This window comes from Phacochoerus africanus, chromosome 2, assembly GCF_016906955.1.
Source record: "Phacochoerus africanus isolate WHEZ1 chromosome 2, ROS_Pafr_v1, whole genome shotgun sequence".
NCBI classification, from domain to species: Eukaryota; Metazoa; Chordata; class Mammalia; order Artiodactyla; family Suidae; genus Phacochoerus; species Phacochoerus africanus.
This window is the reverse complement of record NC_062545.1, coordinates 277,186,717-277,204,577: the sequence shown is the minus strand read 5'-3', so window position 1 is coordinate 277,204,577 and position 17,861 is coordinate 277,186,717. Positions and strand designations below refer to the sequence as shown.

The window sequence follows — 17,861 nt, the reverse complement described above, 5'->3', positions numbered from 1 at the left end:
ACTTCTATGAAGTTTCAAGTGTCCCATCATAAAATCTGTTTTTACTATCCTAGAAGACGTCCACCAAAACATTAGTGGTGAGCAGAAGCTAGGTGACTTCTTACCTTTGCCTTTATTACACTGTTAGTAATGAGCACACATACGTAATTTTCTTAAGAAAGGGGTATTTTAAAAACACCAAGAACTTCCCGCCAGAGCACGCTAGCCTCCAGGGCACTGCAAAGCCCGAGCAGAGAGCAGGGCCACCTCAGGCCGCCTCCCACTCTGGTGACAGCCAGAGGTTAAGAAAGGCAAACAGTTCTCGCGGACAGAATTACAAGACAGGAAGCTCTTTATTTTCAAAAAGAGAATGTATTTTTACATAAATCTACAACAGAGAATTCAAATGTAGAAAAAATAAACTATATTCCAGGACACAGGGCCCTGCACACACACCCCCCTCCCGGGCTGAGCCCAACGCCAGAACCAACAGAACCAAAGGAAATCTGAGGCCACACCACGGCCGCGGCAGCTCAGCGCCTCCCAGGCTGTCGCCCGGGGAATGCAGTGTCCTTTCACCAGAGCTATTCGTCCCTAGAGCCAGCCCACTGTCCGCCTACTTCTGAACGGCAGGGCGGGAAGTGGCTTGTTTCCCCATGTTCTGTGTGACAGCAGCCCTCACGCCCCCACCTGCACACTGTCACTCAGCGCCGTGCAGCCAGGACCCAGGCACTCGGGCCCCAGGAGGGGCCACAGGGGAGATGAGCCCCGAGCCTGAGCACGGGCCAGACTCCCGGCCACAGGCAGGGGATGCTCCTTACGAAGCAGCCTCCACCGCTACGGTCTTGGAGCCGCAGGTGGGCCTGGGACTGCGGGGTGGCCTCACTGCAGAGAGGGGTCCCCAATGGCCCTGCTCTGCCGTCCATCCAGAAGCCTCCAGCGCCCTCGCTCCCTCTGCTAGGGGCAGTGCCCACTGTGTGGGTGGCTGACACCAGACCCCCGCGGGGAGCCCGTCCTGGCGTGGGCGGCGGGCACGGACACCGCTGCACCCTCAGGTCACGGCCTCCTCCACCCTCACCTGCACCCACAGCAGCCACGGGGCCCCCTCCGTCCTGCGCCCCCACATCCACAGGCCACCAGCCTGCAGGGGCCCTCGAGCCCGCGTGGACAAGGAGTGGTGCATCCCTCGGGACCTGTCTCTTGAGAGGCGTCCTCTCAACCTCCTGCCGACCGCGAGGCTTTCCACAAAAGAGCGAGCAAAGCTCTGAGTGAGAACCCGGCGGCCACTCGCCCGGGCTGCAACCTTTATCACCGCTGGGGCACTGCCTGCGTGTGACCACCAGAGGGACAAACAGAAGTGCCCAGGGTGACCCCCACGCTGGCAGCACGGGGACAACGGCCCCGATGCCAAAGGCACGTGGGCAGACACGCTGCAGACACGCTGCTTGCGAGCGCGGGCAGGACCAACACCGGGTGGGGGTCCCCAGAGAGGTCACTGGACCCACGAGGGGGCCCCTCTGAGGCCGGGTGGGCGAGGCTGGCGCCCACACACCGTGGTGGCGACTGGTCCAGCACTTGCACTGGGTGATAAAATGCACAGAACAGTTACTGGAAAAAAACACAACTCGTGATAAATTGAACTTCACCTTTTGTAATAAAAAATTAGAAATTTCTGTGGCCTCCGAACACAATACAGACTCTAACTCTTCCCCAGCCAACAAGACAGGCATTGGCAAGAATCGCCACCGGCAGCTCCGAGAACCTCTGCGGGGGACACGGCCCTCGGCCAAGCCGTCCTCGGAGGCGGCGCAGGCCCAGGCGCCTCCAGTCCCCAGGCCTGGACCAGGGAGCCCCTCGAGCACCGAGCTCTCGCCAGCCCGGCTGGGCGTCCCGACAGCCCCGCGCCCGCGGGCCTAGCAGTCGCTCTTCCAGAGCTTGATGGTCTTGTCGTTCTCCAGCGCGGCCGAGGCGATGATGTTCTCTGTGGGGTGGCAGGCCGTCGAGATGACCACGTCTGAAAGCAGAGGCACCACGGGTCCCTCCGCGGCCCCGCCCCACGGCCCCGCCCCGCGGCCCGCCCCGCCCCAGGGCGTCCGCGCCCAGAGCTCAGGTCACCAGGCCGGGGGACAGCGGGCCGCGAGGTGCTGAGCACCGGCCTGGGCCCGCAGGCTGCCCAGCGCCGAGCCCAGAGACTGGGGCCCCTCACAGGCCAGAGGCACAGCCGGGGTCCATCTCATGGCATCGACATCGCGCCCTCTGCACCCGGACCCAAACGGGCGCACCCACGCGCTCCCCTCCACGGAGCAGAGGACGCCCGCAGGGCTGCGCTGCAGGTTCACCCCGGGGCTGGCGCCTGGGGTCCGTCAGGTTAACACTTTGCAGCTCTGAAATTAACTCAGCCCCTTGGGAGCTCCCATCGTGGCTCAGCGAGAAGAAATTTGACTGGTATCCATGAGGGCGCAGGTTTGATCCCTGGCGTTGCTGTGGCTGTGGCGGAGGCCAGCAGCTGCAGCTCTGATTCCGCCCCTACACTGGGAACCGCCATATGCCGCAGGTGCGGCCCTAAAAAGACAAAAACAAAAAGAAACTGAACCCCAGAATCTTCCCTCTTGCCTGAGTGGTTTCAAATAAGCCTGAGCATCCTGCCCACAGCAGGGCAGAAGCAACAGGCCAGGTGCGGAAGCTGAAGGCCAGCACGGACCTCCAAGCTCAGGCCAGGACCTCAGGCAGTGGAGTGGCTTCCTCAGGGAGAGTCACACACTCTCATCAGACTCTCCACGGCTGGACACCACTCTGCACTGAGCAGGGGTGGGGAGGGGGGGGCTTAGGGGCTGCCCAGGTACTCCACACAGGGGACAGGAGCGGGCAGGAGGTCAGAGCCTGGAAAGGAGCGAGCCGGCAGAGCAGACGGCAGGCAGCCCAGGTCCCTGTACCATCTCCACGGGGACAGACCACGGGGCCCACAAGGACGTCAAGGGCCGGAGGAGAGGTTAAAGCCACACTCGGGCTCAGCCTGCGGGCGCTCAGGCCCACAGCTCCAAACAGAGCCCCCGGCTCCCAGGGGACCGAGGAGCAGAGGCAGGAGCATGCTCACAGGACCTGGTCCCTCCGTGGGGGAGAGCTCACCCGTGTGGCCCTGCAGCTTCTGCACAATCTCTTTCGTCTGCAGGTTCCAGATGTAAACCAAGTTGTCCTCCGAGCCCGACACGATCCACTGTCACGGGGCGGGAGGGTGTCAGGCGCGTGCCTGGGGACCAGCAGTACCAGCACCCCTACCCCTGTGGGTCCCCGCCCATCTCCTGTCCCGATGCCGCACCAGCACCCGCCACTTCTAGGACAGAAACTGTTTCCTCCAATCAGAGCTGCCGTCACCATCTCCCCCACGGCCCGAGCCTGCGAGGCGGGGAGCCCCGGGGACCACGACGCCAGAGCCTGCCAGGGTCCCTGACTCCCAGAAGGTGCTGACACCCTCGGCACCACAAAGGAGCCCGTGGCCCTGAAGCGGACGCAATGGGAAGGCCCACTGAGGATGCCACCAGCAGGGCTGCGCTGGGTTAAAAAGCGCCCCAGAGGGGCCGGGGAGAACCCCCAGCAGGGAGATGACTCACCTTCCCGCCAGTGACAGAGAAATTCGCAAATATGCAGTACTTCTCATTCTTGTGGCCGGTGTACGTCTTCAGACACTGAAAGAGCAGGGCCCGTCCGCTCAGTGGCGCCCCCCTGCACCCCGGGGGAACCCATCCAGGTGCCTTTCAGCCAATGGAGCCGCTCTGAGCACAACCCACCCCGGCCCAGCCGTGGCCCCGGCCCCAGCCCCAGCACGACCCTCCGCCAGCCCGTGCCCGGCGCTCACCTTCCCTTTGCTGTAGTCCCAGAGCTTCAGCGTGCTGCGGGGAGAGGGCGTGTCAGCCGAGCTCCCGAGGACCCACCCTCTCAGGTGCCCGCGCCCAGCCCAGGGTCCACGGAGCAAGGACACCTGGGAGCAGAGCGCGGGAACCCCAGGACACTGTTTCTCACTTGGCCTCGGCCGAGGCGTGTGCAAATTCCTGGGCCAGGGATCGAACCTGAGCTACTGCAGTGCCAAGTCCTTAACCTGCCGAGCCACACGGAAACTCCCCAAGAGGCTGGGTTAAAGGAAGCTACTAAGCGCTCCCCGAGCCGGGAAGGGTCCACGTCCCTGCGAGAAAAGGGCTCAGGAAGCCCCACCCGGACGCGTCCAGAACAGACCTCAGCGGACAGTCCCTCCTCCTGTGGGCCCCCCCAAGGGCTCCCACGGTGCCCGGGGAGGCCGAGCACCAGCCGCCTCCAGGAGGGCAGTGGACGGCCGGGACACCCACCCGAAGCGTGTCAGGAGCAGGGCGCCGGGGCAGAGCGGGCAGCACCGGGAGGCCGCCATGCCCACCACCCCAGCAGGGGGCCTGCATCAGCAGCCTGCACCCAGCAGGCCGCATGCGGGCACTGGAGCGGGTGTCTTTCTGGGATCCTGGCCCTGGGGCGATGGCCCTGGTAACCCGCCCGCACGGGGACAGAGGGCTTACTTGTCCAAGGTCGCGGCCAGGATGTACTTGCCGTTCGGGGAGAACTTCACAAAGGACACGGGTGGGTTGTCGTCATCTGCATGGAGCACAGAGACAGCTGCCACGCCGGGCACTGGCTCTCGGGTGGGGTGGCGCTCCCCTACCACGTGTCGCCCAGTGCAGCCACTGCCACCTGCGCCAACAGGGGGATCCCCGAGAGCCGGCCACCCTCCCTCACCCGCTGTTCGTGCCAGCGTGAGCCAGGCTCCCAGTGACCCCATGACACAGGGCTTCGGGTGCAAAGGCCTGGTGGCCAGGGGCTCTCGGGTAGCCAGGCCTCTTCCACAGGGTACAGGAGAGGCCCCGGGATCAACCCCCAGGAGGAAGCTTGCAAATCGCAGCCCACTGGGAAGGTGGCAGCCCGGGTGAACCCTCTCAGGCACCTGCCAGCTCCGTGGTCAGAGCAGAAGAGGCATGAAGTCGCCCTAGAAGTCACCCTTTGCTGTTACACCCACTCCCTGGTTCTGACCCTTGGGGTCCAGGGTGCACCCCGGGCCCTGAGGATGCAGCTGGAAAAGAGGCGGCACATTCAGAAAGTGCTCTGGCTGCATGACGCCCCCGCCCCCCCATCTGCCTGAATAGGAGGGCAGCCGGGGTGGCACCGGGCAGCGGGAGCCGGCGGGGCTGTGTCCCCAGCACCGGGACACTGTGCAGGCACCGCATTACCACCTCGGGGCACCAGGAGCCTCTGCTCCCTCTGACCAGTCCCAGATACTGCAAAGGCACATCAGGAGACACATGAGGGCCACCCCTGGGCCACAGGGGCCACTCAGGATGGATGAGGGAGGCAGTGCCCAGAGGTCAGGGTGAGCACTGCCAGCAAGGCAACACAGGGCTGTCCTGCCAAGCCCCAGGCGCCCAATTCCCTAGACCTGAGGTTAGAAGTGGGCCCGGGAACCACTCCCTGCCGTCCCCACCTCCCAGCCGGGACTCCACATCTCCAGGCCTCAGCATCCTGCCTCGCTGTGGGGCTGCACAGGGGCTTCGCCAGGTAACCCAACAGCCTGGGCCAAGCAGGGCTGCACAGGGACGCTGCCCCGCTGGGCGCACGTGGCTACACCCCGCCTCTGGGGATGGGCGTGGTGACAGATGCGGGCGACGTCACAGCCAGAGGAGGACTGCACATCAGAAGAAGCGGGAAAACTTGGGAAAACGGCAGAGGCCAAGGTCTAGTCTCAACGGCCCCTCCCGGAATTCTCACGCTGAAGCCCTAACCCAGCACCTCGGACGCAGGGCCACCTGGAGACAGGCCTCCAAGAAGGATGAGTCAACAAGACAGTCAGGGTGACCAGAGGCCAGGTGACTGCCGTCCCTACAGGAGGAGGACACGCGGCCCAGCGGGGCACACGCAGAGGCCAGCTGTGTAAGCACGCTCAGAGAAGGAGGGGCTGCAAGAGAAGCCAGCCCTGCCCACACCTGGACCCTGGACCTCTGGCCTCCAGGACGTGGGGACAGGTTTCTGCTGTTTAAGCCACCTGGCCTGCAGCACTTTGGGGGCTCAGGCGGCACCCCTGCCCTCACACCAGCCTACCTGCTCCAGGATCCACCTGAGGCCACAGAGACCTTCCAGGCCGACTCAGGTGAGGCCTCCAACAGCGACACCCACCCGATTCGCCCCCCCCAGGGCTCCTGCGTCGCCTTCCCAGGCCTGAGGCCCACAGGGGCGCATTGGCCACCTTGGGGCCACACAGAGCACCTGCCACCCAGGCTGCACTCTTGTGGCTCCATTCCGCCCCTTACTCAAGGCACAGCCTGTGGAGGCCTTGGGGCCTCTCCCCCAGGCCCACCCACCTGAGGCTCTCCGGGCAGATGGGGCTCGCTGAGGGCCCAGGCTCAACCCCACCTGCTCAGGGAGTGACCTGAGCAGCGTCCAGGGACTCACGGGTCCCCCAGAGGACCCCCACCCGCCAGGCAGCCCCAAGCAGGCCAGACGGTGGTTCCTCAGGAAGGGGCTGGAGGAGGTGGAGGCGGTCAGGAGAGGAGGCCCCGCCCAGAGGGAAAGCCTCTGAGGACGGAGGACCGGACGGAGGGCCGGGCGCGGGGAGGGCCGCCACGGCTGAGCCCGGCGTCCCCGGGCCGCAGCACTCACCGATCAGCGTCTTCAGGCACTGGCCCGAGGCAGTGTCCCAGATCCGGCTGCAAAGCGAAAACGACAGTTCTAACAGCAGGTGCGGATGGGCGGCGTCCTACCTTCTACGGCTCTCGAGCCAACACGCAGCCTCGACGCCCCGACTCCCGGTTCCCAGGCACCCCCGCACACTCCAGGGACCAGACTGGGCGCTGCACGCGCAGGCCACACACGTGGGCTCCTCCTCCACCACGAGCAGCAGGGCAGGTGAGACGGCCCGGGAGAAAAAGACTGCCCCCTTCCCTGCCGCTGCCTCCCTCTTCCTCCCGCTTCCCTGCAGCTTCTCCACGTGCCACCCTGCCGACCACACAGCCGGGAACCACGGGCCTTCCCACGTCTGCTTCGTGCCCCGAGGAGGTCCCCGAGACAGGCCCGCTGCAGGCTCTCACACCCAGCGTCCCCTCCCCGAGTGTGCTCCCAGTGCTGCTGGCAGGGAGCTTGGTGACACCCCCGGAGGAATGCAACACGCGTCTGAGCTGCTCCAGGGTTCAACGGGGAACAGCTCACAGGGCCTCGGCCCAGGAGACGGCCGCTCCCCGCGCCACACGCCAGGACGAGGGCGCCTGGTCCCGTCCTTGTCTGTTTGGTGTCTCCCCAGCTACGGTCTCCCGTTCCCCCCGCTCCTGTTAACCGTTACCCTAACTCCTCCGGGACTGTCACAGAGGCACTGGGTCCCCATCTGCTCCCTGGACACAGAAAACACCACCCCGACCCGAGGCAGGCCTGGCGGCTCAGAGCGTGGGCTCCGGACCCGACGTGTGCCGGACCCTGGCTCGGCCGTCGGCCCGCCGAGGGGCAGCGGCCAGTGCTCATTGCCACCTGCTCCCCCAACCGAGAAGGGGTGGTGACAACCCAGTCCCCAGTGACAGGGCTGTTAGGGGCTCACCCAAGGCCACGCTTGTCAAGTACACATACGTGGTTTTTAGGTTTTAAAAAGCAAACATATCGCCTAGAAAGAGAGAAACCTCCACCCAACTCTCAAGCTGTGACTTCTTACCGCCTTCGCTACAAATTCCCAACATCCCTCGATAACAAAGGAGAGGGGCCCCCTCTTGGCTCCTGGTTTCAGCAGAGGTGGATTTATTAGCGCATCACCACTCATTACAAGTGTTATTGCGAAGTTCCTACCAAAGAGCCTGGGATGCTGGTCTGTTCAGCTAGAGGTTTTTTGTTTTTTTTTTTTTGCAACCCCCCACCTTCTTTTAGGGCCCTATCTGTGGCATATGGAGGTTCCCAGGCTGGGGGTTACATACGAGCTGTAGCCACTGGCCTCCACCACAGGCACAGCAATGCCAGATCAGAGCCACATCTGCAACCTACACCACAGTGCACAGCAACGCCGGATCCTTAACCCACTGAGCAAGGCCAGGGATCGAACCCGCAACCTCACAGATACTAGTCCAGTGCGTTTCTGCTGAGCCACAACGGGAACTCCCTCGGCCACCTGTGATTAGGAAAGGCTGCTGGATTTTACCAGGTGCCTATCTGACTTGCACCAGTAACACACCATGTGGCTCTCTGCCTCACGTGTTGGAATACTTACGAGCTTATCAATTCCTGGTGTTTGCTACTTTACGGCAACCCTCTCCTCACTCAATAAACCCACTTGTCACCCAATACTATTTCCTCTGCACTGCTGGACTCAGTTTGCAACGCTTTCCAGGGGATTCTGACACCAACATCCAGCAGCAGTGTCCTGCTGGACCCAGAAGTGCACTGGGGCGTGCCCTCTGGTCCTGCGGCCCAGTTTCGGCAGCCTCAGGAGGTTCTGAAATCACAGGGCCCAGGAGCGTTTTCAGACCTTCGCTGCAAGCTTATCTTAACTCCCCCGTCACTCTCCCCGTTCTCCACCTTTTTACAGAAACGCCTGCCTCTCGCTGTTTCGGTCCCGCTTTTTCTTTCCCTGGCTTCCTGTGAAAGCTCTCAGAGCCAGGCCACAAGCGACCCTGAGAACGTTCCCTACTCCTAGACGCCTCAGTCCCAGGTCCCCTCTGTCAGAGTCTGAGAGCAACTGCGGAGCTCGCTCACAGAACCTTCTAGCTCCTGGCATCTCAAGGTCCCGCACTGCGTCTCCAGGCTGCTGCAGTGCCTGGCGCATCAGCCTAAGTCTTTGTCAGCTCCGCCCGGCTGCCTGCGTGCCACCGTCTCCCTGGCCGACGCGCTGCCCTAAACCCCGCATGACGGCCCTGCTCTGTGCTTCGCACCTGCCCCCCTCCTCCCAGCCCTGACCGACCGACCCACCCACCCACCCACCCGTTTCAGGCACGTTTCCCAAAAACAACAGTCAGGAGGGCTTGCAACCCAAATCCGACAGTCCTTCCTGTGTTCTTCGGGGCCCAGCCCCCGCACCCCCGGGAGCCCCCAAGGCCCCGAGCTCCGCAGCGCTTTCCCGAGTAGCACTCGTCTCTCTGCTTCCTCTGGTCCCTTTCCGCTCCACGTGCACAAACCTCTAGTCACGCTCTTTCCCCAGTAACTGAGGCCCCACGTGGGCTGCCCGGCTCAGCCGCGGCTGCTGCCCCACGTCTCCTTCCTGGTGACAAGCGGGCTGTGAGGGGACCCCTCCCCCGAGGCTCTGCAGCCACACGTGAGAATCCAGGACACATGCCCACGATGCCCACGATAAACGCCAGCGCTGGGGGCCCCACCGAGACGAGCCACCCTGCAGGAGCCCTGCGTGTCCCCCACCTCCCCCTTGATCACCCGCTCAGGACACCTGCCTGCCCCCTCCCCACCGGCGCCCCCAGCTTGGGACACAGACCCTCAGGATCTAAAGGGGCCTCCCCGGGCCTCTGCCTGGGCCTCATGACTGACAGGAGCCCCTCCCGGCCGGGCTCCCCCAGCCTGGATGTCAGCCCCACCCCCCACGGGGACGCCCAGGGGCCCGGACCCAAGGGGAGCTCGGCGAGGACCCGAGGGGAGACGGTTCACTTACCAGAGGCCGTCGTAGCTGCTCGACACGATCAGGGAGCCGTCCCGGTTAAAGTGAACCTGGGGATGAACGTGGGCAGAGAGAGGGAACGTCAGGTCCACACAGGCCGCGTGGCACCACGGCCCCTGCTGCCCGGCCCGGCGCCTGCCTGCCCAGCCGGCCGCCTCAAAGCGGGCTATAGGCCCTACCGACTTCCTGGAAGTTCTGCACAGACACGCGAGAACGCGGATCAATGGTCCCTTTTACCCGGTGTCTCGAGCGACGGTTTGCTTCAGGACAGAGGCTGGACCGTGACAGGGCCAGCCTGAAACGTCCTGGGTGCTGAGACCACGTGCCGCAACACGTACTGTTGACAAGTGACACGGCCAGCCTCGGGAGAGGGGCCCCGCCGCGCCTCGAGGGCAGCCGGACCACAGAAACGTGCCCAAGACAACTCCCACGGGCAGAGGAAGCAACGCCAGCAGCAGAGGGGCCGCTCCTCATCTCCCTCCCCACGCGCCCCTGCCCGCACACCGGACCCGCAGCCGGCTCTCCAGACGGGCCGGCGGGCACGTGGCCCAGGAGAGGGGCAACTCCAGCTTCCACGCTGCTCCCAAGAGTCAACCTGTGACGGCGCCACACCTGCCACGGTGCCACACCGGTCATTGACCTCAACGCATGACTTCGCCCGCTGCTGGAGAGGCGAGAGCCACCTGCTGGCAACCAGACGCCAACCTGAGCCCCTCCTCCTCGCCTTTGCCCTGAGTCTCGGCGGAAACAAGAGCGATCGCCACGGCAGAAGCGAGAGTCGATCGCAGTCGCCCCCCCACCTCCAAGCCCGAGCAGGAGCCCACGTTTCCCGCCACGTGTGGTGCGTGTCCTTTGTGAGACGGAGCCACACGGAGAACGGCCTGCTTTAATCCCTGGGGGCCGGCGGGGGGGCCGGAGCCACCCCCACCTTGCAGACCAGCGTCTCCACCTCCTACCCACCACGGCCGGTCACGCTCTCCCCCGCCAGGGGCTGCCCCGCACAGCAGCACCCAGTACCCGACACACGAGATGCCAGCAGCATCTGGCGGTGGCCACCTAAAATGGCCAGGTGTCCCCAAGAGACAAACCCACCCAATCAGAAACACCCAGAGGGCTTGTGAAAACCCAGCGCTGGGCCCCAAGATCTCGCATCTCTCGCACACTCACACCAGAGGCCGGTCCAGGGACCACGTGGGGAGAGCCGTGGTCTGGGGGCCTGGAATGTGCCACGTGTGCCACTCACACGCCCCAGTAGCTGCAGCAGAAAAATAGCGGTGAAATGAACTGGATGGGTTTTGCTGAACCCAGTACACCTGGAATCCTGCTGCAGTACAGCCAGTGCTGAAACCATCAACAGGGCACCTTAACGCCCTTCTTCCGCTGTACTAAGTTTTGGAAACCTGGACGCCTAAGAACTTCAGTCGCACACATCTCGGCTGGACTCCCTGCAGGTGCTGCCTGCCCCGTGTGGCTGGTGCTTCCATGGGGGCGGTGGGGCTCTTGAGGAGCCGCTATAGCTGTTCCCGTCCTGCTGCAGCCGGCACCTGCTGCTCAACCTTGACCGTGCGCTCGCCAGCCTCCCAGAGCCACGTTCTCTACAACTCACAGCCCTCACTCAACCACACTCACCCGTGGGCACCTGCAGGACAGCATCCAGCCCCAGCCCCTGCACCAGATGAGCCAACTCGGGTCCCCAAGGCCTGCAGTGTCCCAGCCACGTCCAAAGACCACTGCCCTTAAACATGCCTTCCCCTCCAAGCCCTGCTCAGGGAGGAAAAGACAGCCCACACTGAATGTTCCAACGGCAACCCTGAAAAGGCGCCACTGAAGTCAGGAGGGTGGCGAGACAGAGTCGCCCACATGGGGACAGAATCTTGGCTCTTGGCTCAGAGGATCGGCCGAGCTCTCGGGGGCGACACCAGCAGACAGATGAGCAGGTGCAGAAGCATCAAGGCAGGAGGAGCAGGTGAGACAGACGGCAGGAGGCTTCAGCTGACTACTGACACGGGGGGCAGAGGGGGTGTCCAGGCAAGAGGACAGCAGCTGGACTAAAGCAGGCAGAGGCCAGCAGACAAGCCACTGACCCAGAGGGTTCTAATCCAGGCCCGTCCATCAAAGGCTGACCGTAGGAGCCGCAGCACTGCCCCGACACCTGCCTGCAGACAGAGAGGCGGCTGCATGACAAGGACACACACTGCACTCCTTTCCACAACGCGAGGGATACACACAGCACCCACCACCCAGCCGGGAGCCTGCGGGCAAGAGGTGGACAGGCTGGAGATGAGCAGTGCTGGACCACGGCTGTCTGGCATGGGCAAGGGCGCTGGGAAACATGTTTTTTTAAAACACCAAACCACCCCAGAGGGCAGAGGCCAGCTGCTGGTAGGTGCCTCTGAGGCGGGGGGAGTCGGGAGACTCTGATCTGCTACCTGCTACGTTGCTTGCCTTTTTTTCCAAGTCAGCACACATAACTTTCCTAAGAAACAAGACTTTAAAAATCCTACCACCATTTAAGCAAACGTCCCATCCCTGACCACGAACCATAACACAGACAACTTTCAACCACCAGCCGTCGCTCCAACTGCTTCCCGGTTACTTCCTGTGTCATCGTTTGCGTGGCCTGTTTGGAGGGCTGCGTCCCACCGCGGAGGAGAGAGGAGCAGGGGGCCCCAGAGTCCATCACCCAGGGCTCCCTCTCCACAGCGACCGCCTCCCTAGGAGCCCCAGGCACTGGCTGTGACACAGGCGGCGAGGGCTGGGCCTGAGGGCCAGCACCGGGCCAGCGGCTTCAAACAGCCAGTGTCTGTGCCCTGAAGGCTCGGGGCTCTGCGGACGGCTCGGCTGGACAAAGGCCTTCCAGGGCTGAACACGTAAAACTGCTCGCCTGCGCAGTGTCAGAACCTCCAAAGGACCAACTGCTCGGTGACAGCAAACAAAGCTGTTTACACGTGACTCCTTCCACTTCTCCAACGTAAACTTGGCTAAAAAACCACTTCAGGCTCTCTGCTCACAAAGAAATACTTCGGCCTTTTTTTTTTTTTTTGGCTGCGCCCACAAAGTAGTTGGGTGGCACACAGACGTTCCCAGGCCAGGCATCGAACCTGCACCACAGCAGCAACCACACCAGGTCCTTTACTGCCAGGCCACCAAGGAACGCCCTACCTCGGCCGTTTTGCAACCGAGCAATTCAGACACGTGTGCAGGTCAACCCCTGCACCTGCACTGAGCGGACCGGGAGCGGCAGGCCCAGGGCCTGGCCAGAGGGCTCTGCCTTCCCCCGGCCCCGGGACCCTCCGCTCAACAGCGGCACCACCACGGCCACAGCTCCCTCGGGAGGCCCCTCTCCAGGCCGGCCGCCCGGCCCATGCTGTGAGGCTCCGCAGCACCCCCCACCCCCGGGCCCGGGCCCGAGCCCAAGCCCAGCTCTGACGCTCGCCCGGCGCCGCCACTGGGGACTCACGGCTGAAACGGGATCCGAGTGCGCGGGCAGCGTCTTGAGGCACTTCCCTGTCTTCACGTCCCAAATCCTCACGCTCTCGTCGAACTGAAGACGAAGGAAGAGGTGACAGCGGGGCCCCGGGAGGGCAGAGACCAGACTCCCGGGAGGCCCGCGCCCCCGGCCCCGCCAGCCGCCCCGCAGAGCCGGCCACTTACGGAGCCCGAGACGATGAGGTTGGACTGGGGGTTGAAGTTACAGCAAAAGACGTAATTACTGTGTCCCTTGAGGGTCTTCAGACACTTTCCCTGAAAGCGAGTGTCGTCGGGCTAAGTCCTTCCCGGCGTTACCTGCCCGACACCGGCCTCAGGCTGAAGCCGGCAGCACCCCCGCCACCCCCGCAGCTGGAACGGAGGGAGACCCCGCCGCTCACCGAGCTCACGTCCCATATCTTTAGGGTCTTGTCATCTGAGGCAGAAACGAGAAGGTTAGAGTCTGACGACCAGGCCACGTCTGATATTCCCTGGGGGCGGAAACACACAACGGGGCTGAGCCAGCAAGAGGTACATGCCGGACACGCAACTAAAGACCCCCGGCAGGTGGCCCCGCCTGGAGCCCCTCGGCTCCCGCTGGCCCCCGGCCTGGGCCTAGAGCCTGTCTTCCGTGGCACCGCCAGGCCTCGCCAACGGGCAGAAACTCGAGGCCGAAGAAACAAGAGGCAAAAAATAAATAAATAAACAGGAGGCCAAAATCGGGGGGGGGGGGGGGCTGAGCTCTTAACCGGACAAGCCCGCAGAAGGGCCCCCACTCCACCCAGGAGTGACTGCAGGGTACAAGGCTGACACCTACCAGCTTGTGACCAGATATGGTTTTCTCAAATTTTCCATCGTAAGCTCCCCAAATCTTAATGAGTTTATCTGCAGCTGAAAGAAAGGGAGACACAGCAGTGGCGGCCTCCGGCCCTGGGAAGCCAGCCCTCGGCTGCCCGGGCTCCCCGCCGCCTCCAGCCCGGACACCTACACGAACTCGCCAGCCACTCCCCGTTCGGGCTGAACTTCACCGAGGACACAGCTTTCGTGTGGCCGGCCAGGGTGAACTTCAGCGCGTAGTTGGGTTTAACAGGTGTGGGCTGTGAAAGGGAGCGGAGCAGTCAGCCAACAGCAGCCAGCGCTGCCCAACCCCGCCGGCGACGGACGGGGTGCGGCCGGGGTCCCAGGGCCTCTTTGCCAGCTCGCCCTATCGGTTGACGGTGCCCCTAGAACTCCCACCTGTCCCCGTGTCCCCTTTCAAACACGCCTACATCTGAACTCGTTCTCCCCTGGCAGACGCCCCTGCCGCAGACGCCCCGCCACCCAGGCTCCAATCCTGCAGGCCCCTCCAGGCAGCGGTCCCCCACCCGCCCCTGAGGGCTTGCCCCCTGGGGTCTGCAGGGGGGCTCTGCCCTGCAGCCGGGGGGCCGGGGGTGGGGGGCCCGTTCACCGAGGGACAATTTCTGGGCCCCCCAGACTCTTAGAGCCAGACCAAGGGTCTATATTGTGGATCAAGCCCCCTCCCCAGGGGACAGGCTGGGGATCCTGGACATGCCACAAAGTACGCACTGGCTGGGAATGTGGTTTTGAGTGAAACGGGTGATGTTTCAGGAGGGAGAAAAGATTTATGGGCTTGAAAAAATATGTCCACAAATCTTCCAGCCTCTGCACCCTGCACGTCCCCAGGAGCCCCGGGAACGCGCCTTGCTCTGCGTGGCTGCCGCCGACGGGGCGGGCTGCGCTCTGGCGGCCTCGGTCTCCGGCTTCTTCTCCTCGGTTGCCATGGCTCTGAAGCCCACCGGGCGGGGAACAGCGGGGAGCTCACAGCTCCAGGCAGAAGCCGCAGGTGGGGAGCGCCGTCAGCTAAAGCAAACCTGCAGCGGGGACGAGGCCAGGAAACAGACCAACCTTCAGAAGAGTTTCCAGGACAGAGACTACAAAAACGTCGGCCCGCCTAACGGAGCCCATGGCAGGTACGGTCCCAGCCTGAGGTTCCGGCCACCCTGACTGCACACTAACCCTGCAGGTACCGCGCTGCCCTCTGCCCTTCAGTGAAAGTGGTCGGAGACCCCGCCCTCAAGGGTGCTTCCTATTTTGTCACCCAGAAGTCTGTAGAAATGCAGCACAGTCCAGGCAGCCAAAAGGCGGCTCTCTTCAAAGAGTCCCTGATACATTAAAGAAGAAACCCAATGGACCAAAGGCGTCTTGTCAGGAAACCAACACGCCAAATTACAGGAGACTGGGCTGCCGGGTGCAGAAGTTTGGAAACTCAGCCAATCCTTAAATACATCCCAAGGGACATGACAGCATGAAGAGCCACATCTGAAAACACAGAAGCGGGGCCTGTGGTCCACACCTCCTGGGGAGGGGCTGCCAGGTCCCGGGTGCAGGCTCCACACACAAGGCGGCTTCCAAAGCCCTAAGAGCCGAAAGCACGGCCGGAAAGCACAAACCAGAGCCGGCCCTGCCCACTGGGTCCCCATGGTCCAGTCCAGCCCTCCACAGAAGCAGCCTAAAGTACGCAGATGCTATGCAAGCAAGACCCACTGCAGAGAAGGGGGAAAGAGGCAGCTCAATTAGGTTTCAGCATGAAAACGGGAACCACTCAAAAGCTGCACAGTACAACTGGCTTCCTCTGTCACAAGAATGGATTCTGCCACTGGGATACTTGGCACAGAAACACACCAGGTGATTCTGAAACAAGGGCAAGCATTATTCCAGAGCCGCCCAGACATCCCGCAAGTCCCGCTGGCCAGCCACCTCCCGGAAGCTGGCACCACCGTTAACCTGCTGGGTTCACAAGCTGTACATTCTAGCTTGGCGCCTCAAACTGGAAGCTTGCACAGGTTTCTTGTCACACTGAGGCGGAGCAGGAGCCATCAACAAGAGCAAGTCCCAAACTCTCCCTCCAAGAAGATGGGAGAGAAAGGACAGTGCAACCCAGCTGTGCAGAGTGGCCAGAGCTGTGCGGAGGGGAAACAGCTGGTCACCTGAGCAAGGCTCCCTGCGCAGGGATGGAGCCTGCAGCACCCAAAGCTCAAGTGCTGGGCTGGGGGAGGGCAAGGAAGGGGCAGGTCAGCAGATGTGTGGGGGCAAAGTGCTGGCACAGAGCTGGGGCTCAGGAAGCACTCGCCGCTTGTGACTGTCTTTAGCGCAACCAGGCCGTGCCAATTAGCCCGGCACTGCCTGCCCTTTGCTGGGCTGGACAAGTGGGCCGAAGAGTCCTCTGCACAGAACTGAGCATCGGAGGCAATGAGACCAAGGCCAAGAGCTGCGAGAAGGCCCCCCCCCTCCCCCGAGCTAAACACGAGCAGGAACAGAAGAGGCTCTGTCTGGGGTGCGAAAGGGAGCACAGAGGCTTGAGACCCACCAGGAGGTGGGGCGAACTGGCTGCCTTCAGGTGAGGAGTGGGGGATCCAATAGGGGGACAGAAAAGGTGCCCCAGCCCTGCCCCACTCCTCAGCTAGCAACACCTTAACGTACAGAAATCAACCTTTAGAAATATGATTTCTGGACACCTTGTCTGGAGCCAGCCTCCCCAGCACCTGCGACCTGCTCCCTCTTGGCTCCCAGGTGAGTCTGACCACCTAAGGCTGAGCCTCCCAAACTTCAGAGTGCTCGCCTGGACTGCCTCGAAATGCAGATGCCTGGGCGCCACCCCAGAGACTGGGGCCAAGGTGTGGCGAGACAGGCGGTAACTGGCCCGCACAGAGTGAGGAGACTCGGGGCTCACCACCCCACCTGAAATCTCAGACATACCTGGGGTCCAGCCTACCCAGCTGCCTCCTACCAACCGGGCCAACCTCAGGGGATAGTGTCTAACTCAGTACTTGCCAGACGGGGGCTAAGGGACCTGAGCGGGTAGAAGCGGGACCAGAAGGCACCAGGAATGATCTTCCACACCCCCTAAAGTGGCCCTCGCAAGCCAGACTGGAAGGGGTCCGAGGCTCCACCGCAGGGCGTGGTGGGCCTTCCCTTCGTGACGGCAGCCCCGCACCCCCGGAACCCCGAACTCTCAGGGAGCAATGGGGCCTGGGGCTGCCTCGGGCTGGGGGTACAGAGCAGGCTGAGGTGGGGGCGTCTCTGCAGCAGAGGAGGGCAGACAGCGCGCCACATCCAGACACTGGATGGCTCTGGGGTCTGGGGTGCTTCTCTGGAGGCAAAGGGGTCATGCACGCCGGCTCCAGAAGGAAGTCGCAGTCCCGGGGCTGGGGGCTCGTCACCTGACCGCTGGGGGCGGGAGAAGCTGGGGGTCCCAGGGGCTCCGCGGCGGTCCGTGCGAGTCCGTTTGGGGAGGGGGCTGGGCGCTCGGCGGAGAAAAGGGCAGCGAAGCTCGCGCCCCGGAGGCGAAGCGGCGGGCGCGGGGCGTCTGCGCCGGGAGGCCCGGCGGGGCTGAACCCGGGCCGGGGCCGGGCCCGCCGGAACACGTGCCGCGACGGACGGCGCGGGGTGCGCCGGCGTCGACCCCCAGCCCGCGTACCCCCGAAGCGTGTCCGCCGGCCGGGCGGCCCCAGCTTACCTGCCGGGCGGCGAGGGGCTGGGGACGGGCGCTCCGGGCGTCGCGTCTGCCGCCGCCTGGGCGGGAGCCGGGCCGAGCTCGACTAGGCGGCGCGGCGAGCGGCAATGCGCGTGCGCGAGGGGCGGGGCGAGAGGGCGGGGCAAACGCACAAAGCCGGCCTCTCGGAGGGGAGCTACGGGGAGCGGCGAGGAGCAAAACGCCTCGGCTCGGCTCAACGCCTTAAAGGGACCGTGTGCTCCTGCTTAAAGGCGTTAA

At 63.6% G+C, this 17,861-nt stretch overlaps 1 protein-coding gene across 1 annotated transcript; it reads right to left on the bottom strand.

Annotated features, from left to right (window-relative positions):
• Positions 1-1,610: 1,610 nt before the first annotated feature.
• WDR5 (WD repeat domain 5) lies at positions 1,611-17,727 on the bottom strand. The gene is made up of 14 exons (XM_047768862.1): positions 17,607-17,727; positions 14,791-14,961; positions 14,079-14,187; positions 13,908-13,981; positions 13,492-13,581; positions 13,277-13,366; positions 13,083-13,166; positions 9,617-9,672; positions 6,646-6,692; positions 4,518-4,593; positions 3,833-3,866; positions 3,588-3,662; positions 3,106-3,193; positions 1,611-1,993 (listed from the first exon to the last, which is right to left on the bottom strand). The coding sequence occupies exons 2-14, from the start codon at positions 14,869-14,871 to the stop codon at positions 1,893-1,895; spliced, it is 1,005 nt and encodes a 334-aa protein (XP_047624818.1). The 5' UTR covers positions 14,872-14,961; positions 17,607-17,727; the 3' UTR covers positions 1,611-1,892.
• Positions 17,728-17,861: the final 134 nt, after the last annotated feature.

What these genes read in the sequence shown, in the direction of transcription:
- WDR5 (XM_047768862.1), bottom strand. Translation starts at nt 14,871, where the DNA reads ATGGCAACCGAGGAGAAGAAGCCGGAGACCGAGGCCGCCAGAGCGCAG. An exon ending in AGATATGGGACGTGAGCTCG is followed by an intron (nt 13,367 to 13,491) that starts GTGAGCGGCGGG and finishes ACTCGCTTTCAG; the next exon opens with GGAAAGTGTCTGAAGACCCT. An exon ending in GTGCCTGAAGACGCTGATCG is followed by an intron (nt 4,594 to 6,645) that starts GTGAGTGCTGCG and finishes TGCTCCATGCAG; the next exon opens with ATGACGACAACCCACCCGTG.